General features: G+C 45.0%; 1 protein-coding gene across 3 annotated transcripts; it reads left to right on the top strand.

Moving 5' to 3' along the window:
• Positions 1-2,953: 2,953 nt before the first annotated feature.
• On the top strand, positions 2,954-26,656 carry SAMHD1 (SAM and HD domain containing deoxynucleoside triphosphate triphosphohydrolase 1). Of its 3 annotated transcripts, XM_030503012.2 has the most exons (16): positions 2,954-3,140; positions 3,230-3,296; positions 8,698-8,770; positions 9,767-9,927; positions 11,455-11,570; positions 12,196-12,266; positions 13,323-13,478; positions 15,689-15,789; positions 15,892-16,000; positions 16,633-16,724; positions 17,847-17,962; positions 19,491-19,630; positions 22,151-22,240; positions 22,456-22,560; positions 22,926-23,063; positions 24,588-26,656. In XM_030503012.2, exons 1-16 carry the CDS (start codon positions 2,957-2,959, stop codon positions 24,708-24,710), a joined length of 1,842 nt encoding a protein of 613 aa, XP_030358872.1. In that variant the 5' UTR covers positions 2,954-2,956; the 3' UTR covers positions 24,711-26,656. The 3 variants fall into 3 exon arrangements, with proteins under 3 accessions (XP_030358872.1, XP_030358874.1, XP_030358873.1); XM_030503014.1 differs by lacking the exons at positions 2,954-3,140; positions 3,230-3,296 and adding an exon at positions 4,526-4,552; XM_030503013.1 differs by lacking the exons at positions 2,954-3,140; positions 3,230-3,296 and adding an exon at positions 5,746-6,006.
• Positions 26,657-26,931: the final 275 nt, after the last annotated feature.

Here is a 26,931-nt window from a genome sequence, read left to right as displayed (position 1 = left end):
ACTGCAAAGGTGTAAGAAGGGCTGGGATCTCAGGTGAAAGCAGCTGAACATGCCTAAATCTGTCTCAAGGCAAAAGAATCTGAGTTTACTGTAATTTCCATAGTTTACAATAAGCAGCTCGTCACCCAAGTAGCAGTTCTTGACAAAGAGGTGTCAGACGAACAGGGTGCCAAACTCATAAACCTTTTCAACTTCTCCAAGTGACTAGAAGCCTATTAGATGGCATGTGAGTGAGGTGGATTACTCCTGTGGTTCCCAACCTGCTCCCAGCCAGGGCTCATGGCTGTCCAGCTCCATCTAGGCTAGAAAGCTGGGCAGAGCTGATGGGCACCAGGCTCATGTGGTGCCTCATCTTGAAGGTCAATACACCTGAGTAATGGGGAACATTTGGCTTCAGGGGGCCCAGCTGACCCTGCTTGGGCACTCCTCTCCCAAATCAGAGCTTCTCCTCAGCTGAGGCACAGTGAACTTAAGCTGTGGTAGCTGTACTGCAGGCATCCCCTCTGCCTTCTCTTACACATTATCCATCACAGTGCCCCGTAACAGAGAAAAAAAGCTTTGCAAGAGTTTAGTTGCAAGAATTTCAGCTAGTTAATGTGTAAATATAGGGTCAAGCAGTGAGGCTGTGGAAGGAACTGGTGCCAAGTCACAGATGGCTTTGCTGTGAACTCTTCAGTTTCTTGGCAGTGCTGCTTCACAGAGTCCAGCATCACCAGGAACGTGCTACCAGAAACATGTAAAGTGAAAAAACCAAAATGAGACCCTAAACAGAATAATCTCTCTTCATCCTGGCTTTCACCATTCCCTTGCTTTTTGTCTGCCATCACAGGGGGTCCTGTTGGATCCATTTTGAGTTTCTGTGCTGAGCTGCATGCCTAGAGCTAAACCAGGGGTCCCTGCTTGCTCAGCAGTGAGGAGAGCTGGGAGGGCCTTCAGTGGGTCCACTGCACCCAAACCAGCACAAAGCAAAACAAACACTTCTTCCTCCTTTCCTTTTCCACATGCTTTGTTTGGTTACTAAGGTCTGCTCAGAACAACGCCCGGCTTAGTGTAGTATTTTCTTTTTCTACTAGTGAAGGTGAAATGGGGTAATCCTCCACTCTGTTGCCATACCACGTGTCCACGTGGTGTTGCAATATCAGCAGGTTTTGCACTGATCCAAGAAGGATGTCCTGCTGTTTCAGGGTTTTCCTTCCCTGCCGTTTTAAGGCTATGAATGCAATGAGGTTCCTCTTGATTTTTTATTTTTATGAGCACTCCAGATGCATTTGGCCTGTGGATAGATACGTGTCCTTCAACTCCTCACCCTCCCCAAAAAGCTCCTTAGGTAGGTGATCTGGGTATTAAGCTACATAGGGCAGATTTTGACACTGTTAGAGGTACAGAATGGACAGGTGATGAATTATTCCTTAGAAGGACATGCACCAGTGCTATATGGGTCAGTTTTGGGGGAGAGGGGAAATGGAGAAGGTAGGAGGCTATTCTATATGCTTGTGTTCCTTAAGGGATCTGGCCTGTTCTTTTCTTCTACAGTTCCTTCCCAGAAAAGGAGTGTTTCCTCTAATGGGTTGGATCAGCTCTCAGCTACTTTCATTTCAGACGGTGAGGGCTGACAAAAACCTCAGAAAAACCCAGAGGGGATGGGGAGAGGCTCTGAGGGAGATGAAAAACAGGCACCGAGCATGAAGTGCGCTTGCCTAACAAGAGCTGGGAAGTGAGAAAGCAGAATATGTGCTTACAAAAGCAAATTATTGTGGCATGACAGTAGAACGTCAGCTCTGTTCCACACAGAGACCTCGTGGAAAACCTCAAGAAAGGGCCTTTTGCTAAGACAAGGATTTTTGTTCTTCCCCCTTCTCTTCCCCTCCATGCCTGAACTGTGGTGCGGAAGTTGTGATGGGAACACAGCAATTCCAGAGATGTGTGGTGGTGGGTTGACCTTGGCTGGCTGTGAGGTGCCTGCCCAGCCATCCTCTCACTCCCCCTCCTCAGCAGGACAGGGAGCGAAAATACAGTGGAAAAGCTCATGGGTTGAGAGAACGACAGGGAGATTACTCACCAACTACCAGCATGGACAAAAGACTGGAATGGGGGAAGATTATTTTATTACCAATTAAAAATAGAGTAGGATAATGACACCTTCCCCCCCATCTCCCCTTCTTCCCAAGCTCAGCTTCACACTTGACTTTTCTACCTCTCCGCAAGCGGTGCAGAGGGATCGTTGTTGGGTTCAGTTCATGATTCTTCATCTCTGGTGCTCATTGCTGTGGGCACCAGCCCGGCAGCTGAGGTGCATCTGTTTTCATTGCCTGTCATCTTGAAAAGGTTGGCTTTGGGTATCTTCAGCAGCACTGTTTGAGGGCAATAGCGTTGTGGCACCACATCTTTTGGGAGCACCTTCGTGGAGGCTGAGCTAGGATTTAGGATGGTGACCGGGCCTCGCGGGTGCTGGTTTCCAGGTGTTTACATCTGGATTCCTCACAGCAATTGTGGGCAGCGCTGCTCACCTCGCTCCAGCAGCTCTGCCCGTTCCACACCTCCACGGGCTGTGGCGAGGAAGGCAGCTGGTTGCAGAACGCCTCCTCTTGCCCTGGCTGCGAGGGCGGTGGCCTCTGCGGGGACAAGGTCGCTGTGAGCTACGCCGCCAGCACTGATAACCTGTGCGTGCCCCAGGGCGCCGGGGCGGGGCGAGGAGGCGGCGGCCACCGGCACTGCTGCAGCCTCGGGCCGTGCCTGTGACCGGCTGCCGCGGCTCTGGCGGGAGGTGCGGGTCTGGGGGGAGGTGTTTGTGTGCCCCGCATCGCTCCGCGGCCGGATCCGACCCGTCCCTATGCTGCGGTTCCCGCCCTTTGGAGTGGTGGGGGGGTGTGTGTGTGCAGCGCTGTGCGTGACGTCACCGCGGCGCCAGGTCCCCCCCCACCCCGCCCCGCGCTGCGCGTGCGCGGCCGTGTGCGGGATGGGGAGCCCTGCGGGGGGCGGCTGGGGCGCGGCTCCCGCCAAGCGCGCGCGGCGCGGGGTGTCGCGCGGCCCCGCGGCGGAGGGTGACGGCTGCGACCCGCGGCGCTGGGACACGGAGCGGCTCTGCCAGCACCTGGCGCGGTGCGGCCTGGGCGAGCCCGGCCTCCTGCGCCGCTTCCGAGGTAACGGCGGCACCGGGCCTGGCGCCGGGACAGCACCCTCGGGCTGCCCCGCACCCGCCCCGCCGCTGACGCTGTGTTTACCCCCGCAGAGCACGGAGTCACCGCGAGCATGCTGCTGGACCTGCCCGCTGGCGCCTTCGAGGCCACGCGTGTCTGGTGAGAGCCGCGACCGCGGGCCCGGGAGGCCTCGGGCGGGGAGAGAGGGACTGTGAAGGGCGGCAGCGCCGGGAGGCGGCCCGCGCCCTGCCCGTTGTTGCTCCCGGTGCTGCCCCGGCTCTGTGCCCGCCGCTGCTCCGGACCAGCCGCTCCCGTCACGCCGGGCAGCGCGTTCGCGAGGCCCTGCAAGGGGGGTCCCCGCCTCACCGGGTCCTGGCCGAACGAGACGGCTTTGACCTGCTCCCGACCCGCATGCCCAAGAGCTCGGCCCTCAGGGCGGTCGGAGCAAGTGTTTATGGTGGAACGAGCCCGGTGCGGCTGATGGAGGGTGCTCCGGACCGGTTTACCGGTTCCCCTGCTGACCCAGCACAGCCAGAGCCATACAAAGCACAGAAGCTTGTGCTCAGTAACTAAAAAACATCCATCTAAAAAGCTTTAAGGAAACTGCCACGAACACAATAACCTTTCAAGGGGTGATAGGACCATTATAAACTCTAGTGGTTTTGTTGAGAACTGTCTTCTTGGCTCAAGTGAATGCTGCTCCATTCTAGTACTGACAGTAGTAACGGTTTTTAAAGAGTAAGGCTGCTCTGTGCAGGCTGGGGTTCACCCACATCCCTGGGATCAGTCCTGAGCTTTGGAATCTTAATTTTGCAGCAGTTGCTGGGACTTTGCTCTTTGTTGTGCCTGCTGCAACAGGGTGGACTGTCAGAGGAAAAGAGATTTGGATGTGTGCCCTGGATACGGGTCTGTGGTGGAGTTCAGTGGCCACCATGAGAGGCCGCAGCACTTGGCAAAGTCTTATAACAGTCACCTGCCATGAACAGAGGAGAGCTGAATGCTGGCCTAAAGCACCTGAAGGGTTGCTACCAGCAGTGACGGAGATGGCTGGTCCCAAAAATCTTGTAACTTTCCTGGGTGTTGTCCTGGGTTCAGCTGCAACAGTTATTTTTTCTTCCTAGTAGCTGGTGCAGCGCTGTGTTTTGGATTTGGTGTGAGAATGATGCTGATAACACACCAATGTTGTTGTTGTTGCTCAGTAGCACTTACCCTGATCAAGGACTTTTCAGTCTCATGCTCTGCCAGTGAGGAGGGGCACAAGAAGCTGGGAGGAAGCAGAGACAGGACACTTGACCCAAACTACCCAAAGGGCTATTCCATCCCACAGCACGTCATGCCCAGTATAGAAACTGGGGGGAGTTACCTGGAAGGGACCAATCACTGCTTGGGTCGGGCTGGGTATCACTCAGCAGATGGTGAGCAGTTATATTGTGCATTGTTTGTGTTTATTGCTTTTTATCTTTCCCCTTTTAGTTTTATATTCTCTCCCCTTGTTATTTCCCTTATCGTTACTATTATTAATAGTAGTAGTATACTGTACTTTAGTTATTGGACTGTTCTTATCTCGACCCATGAGTTTTACATTCTTTCGATTCTCCTCCCCATCCTGCCCAGGAGGGTGCGTTTAATGCCTCGCTGTCTGTCTGAGCATCATGTGCCCGTTTGGAGGCTCGGACACACTGGCTGTTTGTAGGGTGCTCAGTGAGGCATCAGAAACTTGCAGGTCAGGCTCTGTTAGCGCTGGTTTAGGCAGGCAGGATGGGGCAGTAAGGAAGTCCCTGTGATACAGGCCATGGAGTCGAACAACTGAGAGGAACACTCAGTTGATGTGAAGAGTAGGTGGTGCTGGGCTATGGAATGGCATGCTTATGGGTTTCCTTTTAGAAGGTGTTTCCTTTGGTGAGATCTGACATGTTGTTTCTGTTGTGCTGAAAACGCTGTGAGTTGGATGAGAAATTGCTGGAGCCTTCTGCTTTTTTAAATCATCTCAACTCTGCACTAAAGAATGATCCCTTTGCATGCGTTTTGCTACCATACACTGTGTCCTACAGTAATTTTCATCATTTCTCTGTGACAGGCTGGTAATGAATGCAGATATTTGGTTCCCTGCTATTCCTGAACTTGCAGTGGGGAGAGCTTGGAATGGCAGGGGCCTGGAGGCAGTGCTGTGGGTTTCCCACCCATGTTCCTGGAAATGGATGTTTTGTGTGGCGTGCAGCATGCTGCAGACTAAACACGACTGATGAGTAGGGCTGTCTGGCTGATCTCTGGAATAATTAAGTTCCTAACGGGTGCAGAAAAGGGATTTTCTCACCCTTGTCGCCTGTGGCATGAGGAAGGGTGTGGGCAAAGAAGAGAGGGGTGGATGGGGAAGTATCAGTCCTCACCCTTTGAAAGACAGCCAGCAGTGTTGCTGCTTTGGTTGGTGGAGCAATTCTGCCTTCAGAGCCCTGGAAACCACAGTGCTGACAGATGATTTGTGCGTAATGTCTTGGTCGAAGCAGTCTTGCCATGTAGACAGCAGGTAAAAAATCCCCTGCTGTTGCTTTCTGTCTGGAGAAGAGCAGAGAGCTCTCGGTGTGCGATGTTCAGCTGATTCCGTCACACCAGGACTGCACTGACAACATTCTTTGTCATCCAGAGCTGTCACAGGGTTAGTGTTCCTGGAGGCAGGGCAGGATGATAAGAGACAGAAGTCACTGATGTGGTGTGTCAGGCAGGGACTTCCCAGCCTCATTGGCTGGGCCTATTTATACCCTTTGCTGCTCTGACCCGTGCACAGCACCGACCTGTCCCGGGGTGACTCCAGCAGACGTGAAGTACCCTGCCCAGAGCTGCAGTAGCACCGCTTCATTCAGCCCTGCTGGAGGTGAGTTTCTGGAGCAAAGCAGCACATCAGGCTGTGCTCTTTGTGGACAGTGTTTGCACAGGCAGTTGTATAGTAAACTAGTGTCAGTAGTACATAACTGTCCTTTCTGTGCTGTTCTACTTGCAGTCATTGGTAATTTAGCATGATTGTAGGTGTCCACACGCCTTCCTGTTATGTACCTGGCTATTTTCCAGTTAGTGTTCTCCTCTCTCCTGAATTTTTGTGAGATTTAAAAGTGTAATCAAGTGCTTCAAGCCAACAGGCTCTGTAGTCAGCAGCTCTGTCCCTCATTTAATGCTAGGTAAGCTTTGCACTACCTTGCCTTCTCAAACATGTCTCAAAGTCCTACCTTGTGTACTTTGTGTGACCAGGAGTATCTTGGGGCAGTTGTTACCTGAGGTCTGTTGCATGGCTATGTAATCCTGTGTTGATGTTTGATCTCCTGTCCTGGTTTTTGGCTGGGATAGAGTTAATTTTCTCCTAGTAGCTGGTGCAGTGCTGTGTTTTGGATTTAGTGTGAGAATAATGTTGATAACACACCCATGTTTTAGTTGTTGCTTAGTAGCACTTACCCTGATCAAGGACTTCTCAGTGTCTCATGCTTTGCCAGTGAGGAGGGGCACAAGAAACCAGGAGTGAGCAGAGACAGGACACCTGACCCAAAACTACCCAAAGGGATATTCTAGTCCCTAGAACATCATGGTCAGAATAGAAGCTGTGGGGAGTTGGCAGGAAGGGTCTGATCACTGCTCAGGGATGATCTGGGCATCAGTCAGTGGGTAGTGAGCAAATGTTTGGAGCATCACTTGTGTTTTTTGGGTTTTATTTCTCTCTCTTTTGGTTGTATCCAATGAAGACCTCAGTTGTAGCTAAGAACGTGGGGGTCATCTCTGCACATCAAGTTTGGGTGTTAATTTTTCCATTCTGCTGGAGCAGAGGTGCTCTGGTCCAGGTGTGGTTCTGCATGTTAACTAGTTGTCTTGAGAGAGAACTCCTCCACAGAAGTAAGATGAATGTAGATGTCTGAAAGTAGACTGCTGCTGACTTTGCTGTCCCTGAACTGTTTTTAAGGGTGGTGACAGAGGTGCTTGGTTACCAGCCAAGCACTAGTCCTGCCCGAGATGGCCATACCTGTGGTCAGAAAGACAGCTCTATTCTTAAAAGCAGCAGTTGAGTATTCTTGGTCCCATTTTCAGGATGGACCTCAAAGAGCAGTTGCAGTTGCTTTTCCTGGGAGTGTAAGCATAGGTGTGTACAAGCTTCTGGTATGCTGGCCACAGAAGGGTTCCTTGGCTCTTCCAAAATCCAAATGCCAAAGTTCATCTTCTTAGGAGAGAGCAAGAAGGGTGGGCAGGTGGCTTTCCTCTTGTGTCCTCAGCGTTAGCTACTTCCTACTGCCCTGTAAATAGTGGGCTCTTTCAGGAATGTATGTGGGGGTTTGTGGTAGCTCCTGCAGACTGAGCTGCTCGGGATGTGAGGTAACACACTGGTCCGAGCATCACCACTGGTGCTTTTCATCATCACTGTGAGCGGCAGCAGCTGAAGGCTTGAGACAGTCTGTGAGCAGAGAGGCTGCAGCCCAAGAGCTCCTTCCTGGGGGAGGGATACTGAGCAGTTAAGACAAAAAGTGCTCAGCAGCAGCTCAGACATCACGTTGTGTTTAGTAGTTGATGGACTGTGAATTATTAAATGATTCGGATGAAAATGTGTAGTGCATCGAGCAGTATTTGTTGCTGATCTTTGACATTTTATTGTATTGCTTCTGTTAAAGTTTAAATTGAAAGGCTGGTGTAAAACTGATTTAAGGGTGGTTAACTGCTGAGGAGTGTAACAGGTAGCAAATAATACTTCCTTGTGATAAGGTGTTTGCTGTCAAATTGAGCTGAAAACATTTTGCTTGGTTTCAAGGACACGGCTTGCAGACAGAGTTAGTAGAAGAGAGTGCAATAGGGTGTATTATCTCTCCCTCCAGACTTGTCCTGCCTGTGCTCTTAGACTGCCATGGCTACAAGAGAGTACCTGTGCTGGACATTTACGTGTGTGTTGTGAAGGGGACCCTTAATAGCTTACTAAAAATGATAGCAAGATATCTTTGTGAAATAGAAGAAGCGGCTCTCAACAAAATTAGGGCATCTTTTAAGCTCTGGGGTTCCACTGTTGGAGTTGAAATTAATCCGTGTAAAATTCAAATTAATTGGGCAAAACTAAACTTTTAACACAGAGCTGACAAACTGAAAGAAATTTTTGTAAAAATCATTTATTGGGAATTTTAACATTTTAATTTAAGGAATTTTTCAACCTGTCAGTTATTCAGGCACTGCACATTGTCTTTCCCATGAATTTAAAGGCCGTATCCCCAGATGTGACTTTCCCTAAAAGAAATTGATGTAAAAAAAAGTGTACTTCCTGGTGGATCTATTTCTCAATTCTGTATAAGTGGGAGAAGCTCTTACACTGCTTTACAGACAATTTCTGTAGCTATTTGTTCTCTTCCTTCTATACTTGACTTTGGAAGGATAAATATGTTCAATGTTTTCCTGAAAAAGCTGCAGAAATACTTGCTTCTGTAAAAAAGGCAATGAATATCAGAGTTAATATGAACTTGCACAAGTAATTCCATATGTACTGCAAATTGTTAAGGGACATGCGTTGCAAACTTTGCTCTCAGGGTCCTTTTTTTTTCCTTTGTAGCCTCCCAGCTGAGAGACTGAAAGTTTTGGCCTGCCTGGACAAACTGCAACAGCAGCACATGGATATGATGAAGGTAGCTCCAGTGCCGTGTCACATTGTGTTGGGGGACACTGCTTCCAGGGCTGCACAGCACTGTCCCTGTGCCTGTTTCTCTGCCTCCCTCCTTTTGGCTGGGTGGTTTCAGCTGGAGCTGTGGTGGTGCCTTTCCTTTGCAGAGCAGCGCACTCCAAGAGCCCTTCTCCTTGGCAGTGGGCAGTCTTATAGAAACCACGTTAACCAGAAATATTGTGAAAATCATCAGCAAAGAGCTTTATGTGGGCACCTGGTTGTTGTGAGAGATGGAGTGAGCAGAGGAGCTGTTTGAAGTGTGTTGAGGAGCTCGCCTTTCGTATTTCTTTGTGTAGAGCCTCTCCTTGTGTTTTTCTATTAGCTTAGCCCCAGGCCTGGGTTAACAGGCTCCTCGCTTCCAGCAGTCGCTCACAGTGGTGTATGTTGGCTTAACTCGGGCCAGGGCTGCCTGTGTTCTTTGGTAGTCTGCACATCTGCTAGAGCCTTGCCAGCTCAGTGACCGAGAGCAGAGGGAACACAGAACCGCCTTATTTGCCTCAGTATGATGAAATGGTTTTATCTGCTGTTTTGAGGCAAGGTGTGTGTTTATCTTCTTTGATAAGTCACTGTAGTTACTCAGATGTCTCTTAAAACCCGTGCTTAGGAATGATCAAGGAGTATGCCTTTCGTGTTTCAGTTATCTTAAGGTTTGCATTTTGTTTTATGAAAAAGGTAAGAATCATAATTTCCACGCTGCAAAATTTCACTTGATTTTAAAGAACACAAACAATGTCAAACCAAACACTTCTTACTGGCTGTCTCAGCCTTGTATTGTGGTGTCCTCCATTAACTGGAATAGCAGATCAGTAAACACAGTGGTTTTCTCAAGTGCTATGTCTCCTTCTTAGAGGAGAAAACAAAACACCAAGCCTGACCATTCTAGCTATCTTTTACCTTGGTGCCTATTTCTTTTCAAAGTCAAATTTTAAATGTTAATTACAGTGTTGTTTGGCTTTTGTAGGTTTTTAACGATCCCATTCATGGGCACATCGAAATACATCCCCTTCTGGTTCGCATCATCGACACACCACAGTTTCAGCGCCTCAGATACATTAAGCAGCTGGGTGGCACTTACTTTGTTTTTCCAGGAGCCTCTCACAACCGCTTTGAACACTCTATAGGGTAAGGTGGTGATGTCTTGCATTTGCATTCCCCCGAGTTTAGTTCCATTACTGTGGAGTGCCAGCCAAGGGGCATTGCTGTCTTTGAGCACTGGTGGGTACTGCTGTGGTGGCAGTTATGGTCTCACAAATGTTTCTGGATGTGCTGTGTGATTATGGGCTGTTCCCTTGAACTTCGTTTAACACAGACAGATAAAGAAGCTTACAAGATGGATCAATGTTAGATTTCCTTCCCACCACTTCTTCTTGTGAGAATAATGTTAATTAAAAACTGTGAGTGGTTTATGTTCTCCCTGGTCAGAACTTGAGTTTTAAAGCACAAACCTGGGGAGGGTACCGGGGCTACTCTAAATGACTTGCCAGACAGTTGTATTCCCCTCATATTGTTCAGCACAGCTAAACCCCATTTTATCAGCTATGTTTGCATTTGCAGTTGTGTGTGCTTTGTGCAATTGATGGCAGTTTGTCAGGCTGTTTGCTGTAAGGTAAACAAAAACAGATGATGGATTCCCGAAGTGTTCTAGGTCATTCACACTCCACAGAGAAGCTGACTAATGACAAATTTAAACTTATTTTAAAGGAATATCCCAAGGTGCAGAGAAATTGAACTGGTCAGTAGGGTTTTTTTTCAAGAGGTCTGGCCAGCCTAAAGGTGCTTCTGTTATGCTGAAATATTGAGGAGTAAGTCTGGCTTCTACGCCTGCTCCGTGACACTAAAAAGATGCAAATATCTGTTGCAGTAGGGTCAGATCAGTGAGGCTGGAATTGATTGCATCTGGTAAACCTGAAAAAACAAAAATGTGAAGGATATAAACAAAGCTTTCACAAGAGGAGTCTGCAAACTCCAGTGGTATCAGCAACCTTGTCTTTTAAACTGTTCAATTAATCCATATAATTAAACTTGGGACAGTTGTTATCGAGCTCCTTGTGCTTATTGATCTAGTGAAAAACCACCAAACAATAAAATTTGGTCTAATCAAAGATACCGTGTCATATAAAACCTTCCCTTGCTTTAAGATGTTCTGCAAGATTGGGGCAAGTAGAAAAGGAAGCTGGGGTAGGGCTTGTGAACAGGTTATAGAAGTTCGTATCATGAGAACAGGGTGTCCCATTCAGTGAAATTAAATGCCAAATTTAAAATGAATGACAGGAAGAGACATAATTGTCGTAAGCTACTGTTAAAATAGCAATTTGGAAGAAGAACAAAATGCTTTGGTGACTGTTGTGAACCTTTGCAATTGCCCCGACTGGAAGTCAAGGGACAATGTGTAAGCTGTGGTGCTTCAGGATGCATGCTGTTGACAATGCACTGCTTTTACTTACATAGTTACTGTTTGTTGCCATGTTTGGGGCATGGTATCTCATGCTTTCTTGCTTTCACATGTGTTACTGACGACTAAAATTCTACTACAGGAAGTACTTTGTTTCTGTAACTTTCTTGCAGGTTAGGGTTTGAGTATTTGTTGTGTGCTACCTCTCAGACAAGAGCTATGACTTAAAAGATTTAATTTCTCTTCTTCTGCAACAGGGTGGGCTACTTAGCAGGATGTCTGGTTCGTGCACTGAAGGAGAGACAACCAGAACTGGATATAACCCAGCGAGACATCCTTTGTGTAGAAATTGCTGGGCTTTGTCATGATTTGGGTAAGTTACATTTGAGATGGCTTGTTGCTCTTTGAAAGCTAACCTGGCTTTGAGATCAGAATGAGAGAGCTCTTTTGGGCTGCTCAGTGCATGGCCATATTCCAAGACAGTATTTATCTGTTACTGGAGCATCTCTTATGGACACAGGCTGGGGTTGTTCAGCGTGGAGAAGGGAAGGCTCTGTGGAGACCTTAGAGCAGCTTCCAGTGCATAAAGGGGGCCGATAAGAAATCTGGAAAGGGACTTTGGACAAGGGCCTAGAAAGACAGGACAAGGGGGAATGGCTTTAACCTGACAGAGAGGAGATTTAGATTAGATACAAGGAAGAAATTCTTCCCTGTGAGGGTGCTGAGGCGCTGGCACAGGGTGCCCAGAGAAGCTGTGGCTGCCCCATCCCTGGCAGTGTTCAAGGCCAGGTTGGACACAGGGGCTTGGAGCAACCTGCTCTGGTGGAAGGTGTCCCTCCCCGTGGCAGGGGGTTGGAACTAGATGAGCTTTAGCCAGTCTGTGATTCTGTATGTCCAGATCAAGTCAAATACAAGAAAATCCAGATCCTTAGGTTGCTCAAAATATTTTTACTGACAACCATGCCTTAGATTAAACCTGTGTAATCTTTATTTTTAAGGTCATGGGCCATTTTCACACATGTTTGATGGAAGATTTATTCCACTCACTCATCCAGATTGGAAGTGGAAGGTGGGCTTTTCACTATTAAAGTAAAAACAGAAAACTTATTTTTTTTTAAAGGGAGAATAATTAATCTTTAAAAACTGCCAGTGCTTGTGGAATGTAGTTATCATCTAGGCTTTTCTTACTGCATCGTTTTGATGACAATTAAAACCCAGAATGTTGTCTTCTAATTTTGTGGTGATTCCCTTGTTGTTCCCTGTTTCTCTGGGGAACGTCAGCCCCCTTCAGCTTGGCCATGAGCAGATGCAGCCTTACTAGCAATGCAGAAGGAGGTGTGGGGAGGAGTAAGTGAGGGCAAGTGTTTGTCACCAACGTCCCTTCCCTGAAAGTACAAATGCTCTTGAACTCCTTTGTACTTTCATGAGATCTCCTTGTGTACACATGTCCTCGTCCTGCAGATGTCACACTGGGTGGCACAGAGGAGAAATGAACTCTTGGTCTTGTCAGTGCCTGTAGTATGACTCTGAAGAGGCAGCAGCGTTCGTTAGGGCTGCACTGATCATTTTAAGCCAGCATTGTGCCTTAAAATGCATGTCGTGAGCTTTACCCTGAATATATTTTACAAATGCAAAATAACAACTGGGTATTTCCAGTTTTTAGTTCAAGGATATTTAATACAGCATTTAGAATTCAAACTTTCAGAAACTTTGAAGAGTTTCATGGGTTCTTTGCTGTGAATGAAATGTAACACAGGCCTTTCAGGCCTGCCCCTGTTTGCAATTACCAAGCAGAATCAACTGAGTAAACTTGTTAATCTTCTGCACAGCAGACTTGGTTATTTTGTCTTTCAGCATTGTAACTGTCTTACTGCTGGTTGTTAGAATACAGAAGTAACAGCTCTCTGCTGAAGAGTGTGTTTCTGGACTCTGTAGGCTGGGTATTTCCTTTTTGGTTTGATAGAAAATGAACAGAAAATGACCCAAGTGCTGCACTTGGACCCCACCATGCCCGGGTGCCCTGCGAGGCACTGCTGCTGGCTTGGGAGAAAGCTGTGACACTGCAGGAAAGATGCTTAAGCTTTGTGATGCAACATTTAGGTGTTGGTTTGGGGTTTTTTCACAGCATGAAACTGCTTCTGTTAAAATGTTTGAGCACCTGATCACTTCCAATAAACTAGAAGAAGTCATGGAGTCGTATGGTCTTGTCCTGGAAGAAGATATGGACTTCATCAAGGAACAAATAGGAGGACCTACAGATGAAGCTGCATGTGAGATATCGGTGAGTCAGTGTATTGGTCCTGTGGTTATCCCAATAAATGTCTTTAATTTTACTGAAAGAGGAGATAATTTTTGCTTCTATATTTATCATTTATTTTTAGTCCCATGAGATCCTGGCACAAGAGATGCTTTAGAAGTGTAATGATTATTTCTTATCAGGCTGGCAGGAGGTGGGAGCCTCACTATGTTACTTGCCTACGTCTTCCTGAGAAGCTCTTACCTCCGAATCTTCAGATTAGAGGACAGCTTAAGAATGTTCCTTGTATTTAGTGAACCTAATTCATTGTAACTAGATTGGTAGAACTGCCTTTTTAACAGAAACCTTAAATGACCAGGTCAGGATAACAGCCTGTTTACTGGAACCTGAAGGTGGTGATGGGAGAACATGTTTTCAGGTGGCTGTATGAAGAAAACATGGAGCTGATAATAGATAACAAAACCGATAACAAAACTGGCAGAGATGAGGCAATGAGCAATCCAAAGCCTGGCCCAAGTGCCAGACCTACATCAGCTTTGATGACAGTAGCAAAATGCTTGGATTTATTGCAGTAATAAACACAGAGGCGGGGTTAAGGCTTGACAAATGTGTTGCCTCAAGAGGGAAGGAAGAATAGATTGTGATTATTAATTCATTCATAGAGTTGCAAGGATTAAGTCCTCTCTCCTCACTTTACAGCTCTTGTCATCTCTCCAGGGACACCCATTCAGTTGCTACCAGAATTAAGAACCTGTCAGTGGGAGATCTGTCATGACAATCTGGTCCTAATCAGAATTTGCGTGTTGTCGCAGATGAATAACCCACAAATGTTAGCACTTACCCATCATTTTCGGCTGCAGTAGTGTGCACTTCTACCATATGTAGTCCAGCAATCTGATGACAAACACAGGGAACGTGGCATAATAAAATTCATTCTGAGATCATATAGGAAGAGGATATTCATTTACAAAGACTGCAAGTTGATGTTTACCCACTCCTGCTCGTTTGCACACAAATCTTGCTGCCTGCCACTTCCATTGTTCTTGTGCCTGGTTCTTACCCCATGTCTGCTTTTCCTCGGTGGGATTCTGTGCCTGTTTTCCAGGAGGATAAAAGGAAAAGGAGTGTCAGACAAGATAGGTGGCAACCTTCTTGCCACCCTCCTGGTGCTGGGCTGCAGGATCTTCCACTGGCAGTCATTTCTATGTGTTGAACATAAGTGGTGTCCTGACGTTGTCCCAGTAGCAGAGCTCTTTGTGGTCAGTAGAGGATGGTTTTATCTGTGATGCGCTTTCTTCCCGCCGCTTACACGTTTCCATTCTTATTCATATCAGTTTGAATATTTCTGTAATACAGGTAACATGAAAGCCATTTGTCTGGTTGTATACAAGAGAATCATGACATTTTCAAGGAAGTAATGTTTCTGTGCAGCTTGTATCTTGTTATTTTGGCATTGATTTCCTTTTTGCCTCGTGGCTGAGTCATTCCTGGTGGGTTGGGAGTTTAAGTAGCTGACTGTTTAAACAATTTTTGTTTAAAGCATCTCAATAGTTGTTTTAAAACTGTTCTACAAAGTTGAATAGTTGATTGCAGAAGACTGCAAGACAGTGACATGTTTGTGGGTTTACCTAGTTCCCCGGGGATTAAATGATTCCAATCTTTTCCTGTCTTGGTTGTTTTAGTGGAATGGGAAATGGAAGTACTTGTGTATGTGGTTTTTATTCTTCCTGGTATTCTGGGAAGTCAGATGCTTAAGCCCTAGCTGTGGGTTTCTAATGCCAGACAGCTTCTGAAAGCACTTTTCATAGAATCACAGAATAGTTTGGGTTGGAAAGGACCTTAAGATCATAGAGTTCCAACCCCCTGCCATGGGCAGGGACACCACACACTAAACCATGTCGCCCAAGGCTCTGTCCAACCTGGCCTTGAACACCGCCAGGGATGGAGCATTCACAACTTCCTTGGGCAACTCATTCCAGCGCCTCACCACCCTCACTGTAAAGAACTTCTTCCTTATATCTACCTAAACTTCTCCTGTTTCAGTTTGAACCTGTTGTTTAAGTTTGAACTTTTGTTGTCTTTGTGTTCTTTGCTACCTCAGTGTTGGATGTTTATCACAGGCAGAATCAAAATGTGTTCCCATGGTCTTTAAAAATGAGTTCTGACATTGTTTGCACGCTTTAATTTCTCATTGTTTCTTATCTTTTCTTTTTTCTTCTTGGCTCCTCTGTTAGTGGCCCTATCGTGGTCGACCAAAGGAGAAAAGTTTCCTGTATGAGGTAGTAGCTAACAAGAAAAATGGCATTGACGTTGACAAATGGGATTATTTTGCCAGGTACAAATCCTTCAGTTTTTATTATGAATTCCTACTGAAATTGTGCTCCTGTATGTACAAGTGTGATCTCATTGTTAAACACTCTCTGTGGGATATTTTTAGGGATTGCCATCACCTAGGAATCCAGAATAATTTTGATTATAAGCGATTACTTAAATTTATTCGGGTCTGTGAAGTAAAAAACCAGAGGCACATCTGTACCCGTGACAAGGTAAGTGTGAACTGAGGGGATGCTCAGCAGCAAAATGTGTGTGAGGGAAAGCAGGACACTGAGGACATGCGGGGCATGGCAGAGCCTGGCGGGGCAGCGTGCTGCAGCTGCACACTGCATTGCAGGGGGTGCTGGGCTTGTCTGCTGGATTTTAGCCCAAGAGAGGAAGATATAGTTGCTGCTCTGAAAACTGTTCTCAAAAGCAACTGGTTTAAGGAAGGGAGCAACAGAGCAAGCCTCTGTTTGAAAGGGTTCGTGGCGTGTCCTTCCAGGGGAGACTTTGGAAAAGCATCAGCTGGGCATGATCCTGCTCCAGGTCTTCCGAGCTAGAGGGGAATGTGGCTTTGGGGCTGCAAGAGTGGGAGGCCCCTTCTCTGCCTGGGCTGCCTGGCTCACTGTCAGGTCTCTGCTCTCCCACAGCAGCCTGAGTCTGCTTCAGAATGTGTGAATCTTAAGGTCCTTTCCAACCCTAACTATTCTATGATCTATGATCTATGATCTAATTGTGTAAGATAACCCTTCTGCTCTATGCTGCGAATGGAAGGAGGCAACTCATTTGGTTCCTTGATTGTTGTAGTTTTCCAATTAAGAGGATGTCAAAAGTAAAAGATGGTGGTTTTTTTTTGATTCAGGAAGTTGGAAATTTGTATGATATGTTCCACACCCGGAATTGCCTGCACCGGCGAGCGTACCAGCATAAGATTGGCAACATCATTGAAATAATGCAAGTATTATAGTTCCCTTTTCTTGCATTCCATTTATCTTTAGATTCTTGTAACCGTATATCTGTTTGGAATATTCAGATAATCAATAAGGTGTGACGTAGAGAAAAAGCCACTTGGCTGTATAACCAGGGTGTGCTTATGCTGTTCTCACTGCAGACAGCTGAAGGTCAAACCTTTAGCTTCAAGTTAGAGACTGCTTAGCTCAAAGTGGCTGGTTACTAACAGAGTAAAGTAAGGAGCAAGCTTAATGCAGTTCAGCTGAGGCCTGACTTTGTGTTTATGTAGTGCCACAGCAGGAATTGTTCTGGCTGCCTGCATTTGTACCTCTCTTACTGATGTCTACAGAAGTTTCTTACTCTTCTTGAAAGCAGAAAACTAGCATCCCCAGATACATTTTCATTAGGATCTTGTCTGCCTAGTTACCATCTGCTGAGTTTGGAAAAAAAGAACACAGAGGATTACACAGTGCAAGAGTGATTCATGACTGCTTTCATTTCATAAACTTCAGCTCCTGGTTTAGTGATCCTCTAAAAGACTAAAAATGTCAAGGTACCAACGTGTCAGGAGTAAAACAGCCAAGAAACGTCGTTCTTGGCTTACCAGAGTTATAGCAGCCTATCCAAATGAGCGTAGGAGCTGGAAATGACAATGAAGTACAGGGAACTCTGGAAGAACTTGATCTTTAGAACAGCAGTTTTTCCCACCTGAAAAGTGCCACATGTTCATGATGCTTTTAACTCCTGGAGTCTGTAAAAGGATATGGTGACCTGTGAGGCAGCCTCATTGCAGCTGGGGGACCGTGTCACTGTCTTGCCAGGTTCTGTAATCATCTAAGCAATGTTAAACACATAGTCTGAAGCAGAACAAGGTGCTCATTCATTGACAGAAGGTTAAGGTCTGATCTGAATCTGTTTTCAGTAACTGGAAATACTCTGTTGAATGTGCAATGACAGTGTGGAGACAGGACCCACTGCAGTGCATCAGGGACTACTGCATGCTTGGGATGCAGTTTCATCTCTTGTCTTCTATTTATAACATACTAATGTCTTTCTTTGTTGACTCGAGCAGTAAGGTGTTTCAAAATGGTGCTATCCTTAAGTCTTAATTTTGTCTCAAACTAGGATTACAGAAGCCCTTCTGAAAGCAGACAAGTTTTTTAAAATAGAAGGCTCTGGAGGAAAACAGTACCAGATTTCTACAGCAGTGGAGGACATGGAGGCCTACACTAAGCTAACTGGTAGGAGCTCTCAAAATTCTTTTTTGTTTAAGTAAAACAACATGAGTACCCATTAAAATGCTGGTTGGACAGCTGTTGGCACAGTGGGATATGGCCCACAATTGGGACTCTAAAGTACTGCTTTTGTGCACAGATGGTGGGAGAGATCTGGACCATCCAGTCTCTGAGCATTCATATCTTGCTGGGAGAGCAAGACCTTCTAGTTTAAATTACTTTTATGTTGAGAGAGAGAAGCACCAACTTCCTATGTCCTGCACATATTCAGAGTATTGGAAGCAGTGCTGTTGGGAGGGTCCTGCTTCTGTCCTGAGTACTTGTCACATAGGGGATGTAAGTTAGTGATAACTACATGTAGCTACATCAGATAAAGAAGTACTGTATGTGTGTTGTAATGTGAAACTAACCCCATGTTTCAAAGGCTCTGATGGGGTCCCATTTGATTTGCTTGAGACATGGCTAGCCTGCTTGCAAATGTAACAGGAGAAAACAGAATCTATGAGCATCTTAGTTTGTTGCTGAAAGTTTCTGGTTGCTCAGGTAAGAGCTTGTGAGAATGGCTGTTGTAGGGTAAGTACATGGAGCAGTGGAGGAGCTCCAGTGTGATTACAGAGAGAAGCAAACAAGACCTGAGGCTTGTGATGTTTTCCCATTTCTCAAGGTCTGGCTCAGTGCTGTGAAGAGGAAACACAGAGAACTTAGTAATTCACAGAAGCTGGCTTGAGTTGTGTTGTATCCTCTGGCAATATTTCATTCCTCATGGAGAAGTTCCTGGCTTTGATCAACCTTGTCCATAAAACCAACCTTCAGTTAAAGGTGTTGGGTACATGGTTTATAACTTGCTTCTGGAGTGTGTTGGTTGCCTCTTAAGCCAGTTGTGGTCTTAGGCAGGATATTGCAGCACGTGTCAAAGCTGCCTAGGGTATTTTTGGCTGGGGAATGTGAATATACACGAGTGCAGCTGTGTTGGTTGTGAAAGGCAAGCAGCATCCTGACAGCAGCAATCTCTTAGGAGAGCCAAAAATAACTTCTCTGCTCTGAAGCCACATCAAAAGAAACCTGTGTCTTGCTGCTCATATTGATGGTGGGAAACACACTGAGTACTTCACTGTCATGTGGAGACAGGAGGGGGACTTTGATGCTAGCATCTGAAGTCTGAGAAATCTGGAAGGTTTAATGGAAGTACTTTATTCTTTTACAAGATAGAGCACCCTGTCCCTGAGCCAGTTAGTGCTAGGGCTCAGGATATTCTGCTGGGCAAGACTGGCTAAATAAGAACAGGAAGCAGCTTCCATGGTAGAACTTGTTGCAGGGGTGAGAATTGGGCTGGTTTTTCTGCCAACTATTATGAATCTGATGATGCTGTGACTTCTCAGTTGTCAGGCTCCGTGTGTCCAGTCATTCTCTGAAAGCGAGTGTGGTTCCTGAACCAGCAGTTTTTCTTGTTGCTTTAACCTTTGTCCCTGTACATGCATTTTGCTGTGACCCTGGTTTGTGACATACTTAACAACAATCAATGCAACTTTGGCAGATAATATCTACCTGGAAATTCTGCACTCAAGTTCTCCAGAGCTGAAGGAGGCACGAGAAATCTTGCGTAAAATAGAACGACGTGAATTATACAAGTTTTTGGGAGAGACTCAGCCTAAAACAAGGAGTGAAATTGTACAGGTAATGTCCATTGCTGGAAGATCCTGGGTTCTGTCCCTGTAAAAATGTTCTCTAAGTCACTGACCATCTTTTTTTCTCTTATCTCTGTGTGGGTTTGGTTTGGGGTTTTCTTTCTGCTGAACTGCTATTCCAAAAAGAGAGTCAAAAGTTCTCCTGCCTTTATGCAGCTGAGCCATGAAACAAGTGATGGGAAACTGGGAAGAGTTTTATCTACAAACGGCCAGAAGAAAGGTGGAAATTCAGAAGTTGGTTATTGCAGAAATATTTAAAAAAAACCCACAACTTTTCTGAGAAATACAAAATTACGTAAAAAACTGTTGGAGTCCTCTGAGTGAGGTTACTGCTATCACCTTGTGTTCATTGAAGTGTCACAGTAATAAGGAACACATTTGCTTTGAATCATAACTTGTGTTATGATTTACTTTGCTTTACTTTGAGAACAAATGTCAAACTAAATAACTTCAGAATTTTTGGGTATTGAGTTCTATATTTAGCCTGAGCATGGGTGTATTTTTCCCAGTGTTTGTTTTTCAGAACACTCACTGACATTGGTTTAACCACTGTTGTCTTATTTCAAACTGTTATGTTAGAGCTGAGGTTACTTCAGATGGCTCAGCTTTCTTGTAATGGCTATAATATATATGATAATGAGCTACGTGTTATCACATCATCAGGTAATTGTCTCTAAACTTCAGGTGTGATGCTTAAAATTTTCCATGCCAAGTTTCCAGAAGTGCCTGACTGTATCTAGAAGGCCTTAACAAAACTAATTCAGCTCTTTTAAGGAATAAGATTAGAGAATGACCACCAGATGTCTTACTGCTCTGCTCATCTTTTTGTTTGAAGAGGTTTGCTTGTGTTCTTTTAGCTAAGCAAGAGTGGCATTAAGAGATTCTGTATTAAAAGAGCAGGAGGAAGTAAGAGGAGGGGAAACATTGTACATTGGTTGTCAAGTTTCTGCCCTTCTGAGGAGGAGATCAGTGTAGGAAGCCTGTTCAGGATAGTTGCCTGTTGCAGTAGTGTTGGAGGCTCAACTTCCTCCGAAGTGCTGGAGGTGAGCAGTGGCTAGATGGGACATAGTGTCTGTTCTGCTCCTTAAGAGACTGTAATGCCATTATGTTTAGAATCATAGAACAGTTTGGGTTGCAATGGAGCCTTAAAGGCCATCTAATCCAACCCGCTGCAGTGAGCAGGGACATCTTCCACTCAATGAGATTGCTCACAGCCTCGTGTGGTTTTGTGATCCTCAAGCTGGCCAGAGCCAGGGGAACATCCCAGGTACAGAATTCCTGCATTCAAAGCTGCGTTTCCAGTTAATGCAAACTGGAAGAGGTAACTTTAAAAAAAGGACAAACAAACAGCAGCAAAGAAAAGGAGAAAGTTAGCATGATACATTCTGATTCAGAATAGAAATAGAACAGCTTGTAAACAAGCTGCCTCCTGCCAGTTGCCTCCTGGCAATTCTTTCTTCTAGGTTTGCTCTCAGTCTAAACCTTTTCTTGGCTTCTTGAGTCACAACAAACCACACACAGCTTGGCAACGTGTGTGGTTCCCTGCTCTTTGTAGAAGTCTCCCTTTCTTTGCAATGGACATAAAAAAATTCCTTCCCTTCTGGACCTGTCTCCTGGATGCTCTGTGCTGCACTTGCAGCTTCGGTCCCATGAGTCTCAGTTGTTCCCAGGAAATCTTGCTTCATCAAATCCTGCATCTTCCCCAGAATGTAGCAGCCTTGGACAAGTGTAAACAGGCAGCCTGCTCTCTCTTGCCCAGCCACAGCCTTTGAATGAGAACTTCCATGTTTCCATGAACACCCCATCACACCGTGCTCCTCTGCCTGGCTTTAGCCAAGCTATCAGCAGGGAATACTCTTTCAGGTCCAAAACCAGACAAAACCTCCTTGTGGGTTTCAGCTTTGAAGTTACCATCCCCTCCAAAGTTTGCCTGGGAGCTTGCTGCTTTGGTTTTGTTTTGGGTTTTTTATAGTGATCAATGACATTACTGATCTTGTCAGTCTCTTGGGTTTTTTTTTTACACGTTTCAGTGTACAGGAATAAAAGCTTTATTAGAGGGTGAGATTCTGCAGCCCTTCATTCAAAAAAAAAGAGGAGAATCAGTAAAAATGTTTAGTATTCAGCTTTGGGAACTTAATTGCAGAACATTTGTATTGCTAAAACAATTGCTTGAAGGTAATTATTTTGGGCTTTCATGGAGACTTCAGCATCCTGGAGGGACACTCTCTCCCTTTCATCCTGTCATCAGATGTAAAACTCTTCCTCCACAGGCTGGCACCATTTGGATCTTCTCAATTATCTAAGCTTGGTTTGTTTCTACACATTAGTAGAAAGTTTATGTCTAAGGTATTAAAGGATTCAAGTAACCAGATTGCTGCAAGAAGAGTCTGTCAAGCTAGGAAGAAATGAAAGCTTTAGTTTAGTGACATGTTCTGTCATGCATTTTGTTGCCTTGGTCTAGACCTGATAGTGCATAAATGTAACCTGCGTTACTGTCTTTATTTTTCAGAATAACAGCCTGGCAGAAAGCATTGCTAAATCCAAGCCAGAAAAGGATCCTCCAAATGTGGAACTAAAGGCTGAAGATTTTGTAGTTGATGTAAGTATCTCTTGGAGTGGGTTCAGAGTCAAAACTTCTCAGTGACAGAGGCCTTGTGTGCCATAGTGAAAACTGGAGTTGTGTTTCAATGCATTATTATTGTTCTATTTCATTAGTGTCATTTACAGAAGTATATTGTGTGTCCTTTTGTGTGTATTGCGAGAAGACTAAAGACAAACATTAACAAGTGCCATTCTCTTTGTTTTACATGCAAGGTTATCAATATGGATTATGGAATGAAAGAACAGAATCCCATTGATAATGTTCTCTTCTATTGCAAGGCTGATCCTTCCAAGGCAGTCAAAATCAGTAAAGAGCAGGTAGTCTTTTAATTTGTCTCAACTGGCTTCTAAAGGGCATCTTTGCAGCTTGTGATAGAAGCAATTACAGCCCTTCGTGGTAGTTCTTGCAGGGTTCTGGGGACGTTGTGGAATCCATGTCCTTCAGGTCTTTGGTGTGTGTTGTACTAAGATAATCTGGAATTCTGACAGCCTTTGCATATGAACAGTATTTAACTTGGATACACTGGGAGTCTTAGACAAATAGAATTGATTTGGATAAAGCTCATGGATTGTAGTGGGATGTCTTTTACTGCTTTCTGTTTGTATTCAGATGGAAAAATTGAAGTTCAGTGGTCTCTAAATTCCAAGAAATGCTAAAGCTTATTTCTTCTTTTATTCCAAAGGTTTCAAAGCTGTTACCCAGGACCTTTGCTGAGCAGGTTATTCGGGTTTATTGCAAACATCAGGATCCAGATATTGTTTCAGCTGCAAAACAGTATTTTATTCAGTGGTGCATAGAGAATAATTTCACCAAACCACCGGTAACAAATTCACTTGTTATTTTTATTGTTCTTAAAGCTCTTCACGTTTGTCCATAAGCTTACTCTTCCATTAAGACACTTGGCCTTGTCTTTGTGGCAGAGCCACTCCTCACTAACCTAGCTTCTGGTTTTATTGTGGCTCATGTCAGGATGTGCTTTGGTTTCACTGAAATAGTGATAGATTAGCACTGATTTAACTTACTGCTCCTCCAGCAGATTCATGGTCAGTCTATTTGCTCTGAGTGGAAAATACCTGTGGGAACAAGACTGCAAACCTCTGCTCTCTGGGCAGCTAGTCTGTAGTCCGAGTTGCCTGCAAGGCCTCATCTGTTCTCTGCATTTCCCTTTTCTGGCAACTCTCAACATACAAGTTTCCAGCTGTGAGGGAGGAAGAGGGTCTGTTACAGCTCATCTGATGTTTCATTTTGTGTTGGGAACAGCCTCAGAGCTGCCCTGGCAAGTGAAATGGAGACTCTAAAGCACACCCGGAGTCGAAACATCTTGCTTTGCATTCCTCCTGCCAAAGATGGTGGAGAAGCCTGTACCAATCACGACTGTAAAATGGTGATGTGTGAACCAGCATCCCCATCACATCACCCTCCCTTGCAGGAGGGTGGGCTCCTTCATCTAAAAACAGTTACCATTTACTGGTAGTTCCAGTATATCCATCGCTGTAGGGAAGCAGTTATATCAAGTAAGCTTTTTCCAGTAGAAAATGCTACTGGAGCCACTCCACTACATGTGTGAGTTGTCTTATGTCATACTTCTGGTATCCATCTTTTGAGAGCAGTTAAATTCATAAGGGGTTTTTGCAAATGTGTCAAGCAACAAGCACTCTCTGCCTGGGGCTCGTAGGGTACAGTTGTATCCTGTAAGCATGTTCTAGTTCAGGCACATTCATCCTGAAGGCCCTGGCACATTGCAGAACTTCATAACACGCATCTCACCAGCTCATTTCTAAGTTTAGAGAGTGTATCACTCTCTTGTCTGTGTTTGCCTGAGCACTTATATACATTAACATATATACCTGACAAGGATGAGCAGTGCTGCCTTAGACCACACTAATTACTGTACCAGTGTTATGTTCAAGACAGCGCAAGGCACATCGAAGCACCTGGGGCTGGTGGGTTACAGCACTTTTTAAATGAGGAACTTTTAAATGAGGCAAATTCAGAGGAAACATTTATAATAATGTCTCTGATTCATGTACCAATGCCCAAAACACCAGCCTGCCAACGCTCCTAGATTTGTGTAATTATGTAGGAAGAAGAGATCTGCTAGTGGTGAAGGCTTCTCTCATAGGGTTTGGTTTTTTTCTCCCCATCAAATGTTACTCCCCACCACTGGGTACAGCATCTTTGGGATGCAGTCTTCAACGTCAGTTGATTTACAATGTTTCTAGGACCATGGATTTTATGTATTTGTTTATTAGTAAGTCTGATACTGAGCTCCCTTTCCCCTGCTTTAGGATAGAAAGCAAAAGCGGATGTACTATCATTAATGTTTTCTGACTTTCAATAATAGGATAGTGATGTGGTTGCCCCTCATCTAATTCCAATGAAGGAAAGCTGGAATAACGCAAGGGATGATGGACACTGGACAACTCCAGAACCCAGCTGTGAACAGAGGCTTCCTTTTGATAAGTAACCCGTGTCCTTTTAGCACTATTAAGTCTGCTGCTTCAGAAGATGAGTAAACCTGATCGGCAACTCCTTTAAAAGCCAGTTGGATGGACTGTTAAGAATTCATTGAACAATGCAGAAATGCATTTTACAATACAGTGTGTTTTAATGTGGGTATTTAAAGTGCATATTCCAAATGAACTTTTAAAAAAACCAACAACCTATTCCAGCAGACTCAATTCTCAGTTATTTTTGAATGTATTGGCACTGTGTAGCAAGAGTAACTTTAAGAATTGCAATTCTTTGTTATTACAAGAAGTGCTGACGACACGTTGCTGTTCCTGCTCGTCCCCATCCCTCCTTAAGGTGATTGTGATAGTGCATGAACAGGCAGAAAAACTCCCAGCTCAGGGGGGTTTCTTGGGGGGGTTTGGTTTCTTTTCTGCAATACCTGAAGAAGACAGGAGTAAATATGGCCTGAAAACACAGTGATGTGGTAGAACATTGACATAACCATAAATGGCAGCTTCAAGAATAGTAAAACTGATTTCTTTAAAAAAAAAAAAACATAAAAGAAGGGGAGAGGAGAATCTTTTTAATAACCAAAGATTACTTTTCTGGTATTCCAAAAGCTGACGAAGATACAGGCCTCTTGCTCTAAGTGTGACACAGTTCCTATTGAAGTAACAATGCATTGCAGTGACATGCAGCTTTTTGTTGTTTTATAGGGTGTTTTTGATACATTGAATGTTATATTTTTACTGACTGAACTGCAAAAGCTGCTCAAAACGTCCATTGTTTGAGTGCCTGCAGGAGAGCAGAGCTACCTGGATGTTTGTCAAGGCAGACGGCCACGTGTCCTGGGCACAGCTAGTGCATCCCAGCAGGATGCTGCACTGGTGCCGCTTGTCCTTGCTCTAAGTGCACCTTGTTTCTGCATTACACTGTACTAGGCAGGCTCTTCAGGTATTCCTCCATTCTTGGGTCCCTTCCCTTTGTCTCCTGGATCTCTGATTGCTGTTCTTGTGTCCTTTATCTCTCCTTTGTAGAACTATAAGGGTACTTCCATTTTCACCTTACTGGCAGTACTAATGTGAGTATTGCTAAGCATCCGTCCAGTTGGAAAAGTGAAGGAGGAAGATCTTTTTCCTCTTATCTTTTACTCAGGTCTAAGAGGAAGGCTGCTTTCAGTAAAGAAAAAGCTAAAAGCTTGAAAAAGCCCATCCTCAAAACTAAAATTGCAAATCAAAAGGTTCAGCAATGCTCAGAAATTGGAACAAGCTTTGGATCTTTATAGGTGACGTGGGGAAGGCAGCATTCGGCACTCTGTTCTGACAGCCAGGATGGGTAACCAGGTTAGTTTCTGAAAACTAACACAAAGGGAAGTCCCTGTGAGAGAACCTCAGAACTCTCTTCATGTCGTTACGTTTCCTTTGCCCTTTTTGTCACAGGAACCCATAGCTGTTAGGCAGAGGGAAGGAGGATGAGTGTTCACATGCTTAACTCAGATTTCTTTAGTTGAAATAACCAGAAGTTGGTATGTGCTCTGCTGCTTCCTTCTGTACCTGAGCTCGTGTCTAAAGGTGATGCAGTGCAACCTCAGCTGCTCATCCTGAACAGTAGTTCACATCTGCAGGTGTACCAGGTGGCTATCGGAAGGCGACAGGACCTCTTTAAAGGCTTTTAAAGAACTTATTATGCTTCAAGAATGAACATCAGAAAGGCATTTGTCTCCCTTATCTGCATAAAATCAAGTATTGTTCAGCACAATGTAATTCTGTTATTGTTGTTTGGGTTTGTTTTGAATCTGTTATAAAAGGTGCACTTTATACTTGGGAAATATCCTTTGCTTATGTTTAAGCAGAAATTCGTAGTTAAGTTCTGCATTTCTTTTTCTCTAACATGTTAATCTGAGCCTCTATGGACTAAGATTAGATTTATAAACAATGATTTTATTATTCTTTTAAGGAATTGCAGTGCGTGGACTTTGTGTGGTAAAACTTTAATAGTTACAAATAGCCACATGTATGTCTAAAGGACAAAGGCTGCTCTGTGGCAGTGCAGACCTTGAGGTGGTTTCTGAATCTATGGGAATGGTACCTGCAGTGGAGTCAGTGCAGCTGTATAGGGCTGTCGCTGGGCCTGGGCAGAGCAGGTTGGCCTCTGCCTTCACCATCCTCCAGTGCCCAGGCTGGCTTTAGGCGCTGCTCCAGTCGTTGTGTAGGGGAAGAAGGAAAAGTGAAGTC

Source organism: Strigops habroptila, chromosome 13 (genome assembly GCF_004027225.2).
Source record: "Strigops habroptila isolate Jane chromosome 13, bStrHab1.2.pri, whole genome shotgun sequence".
NCBI lineage: Eukaryota > Metazoa > Chordata > Aves > Psittaciformes > Psittacidae > Strigops > Strigops habroptila.
Note: the sequence above shows the minus strand (reverse complement) of the source record. Positions and strands in the feature narration are given on the sequence as shown.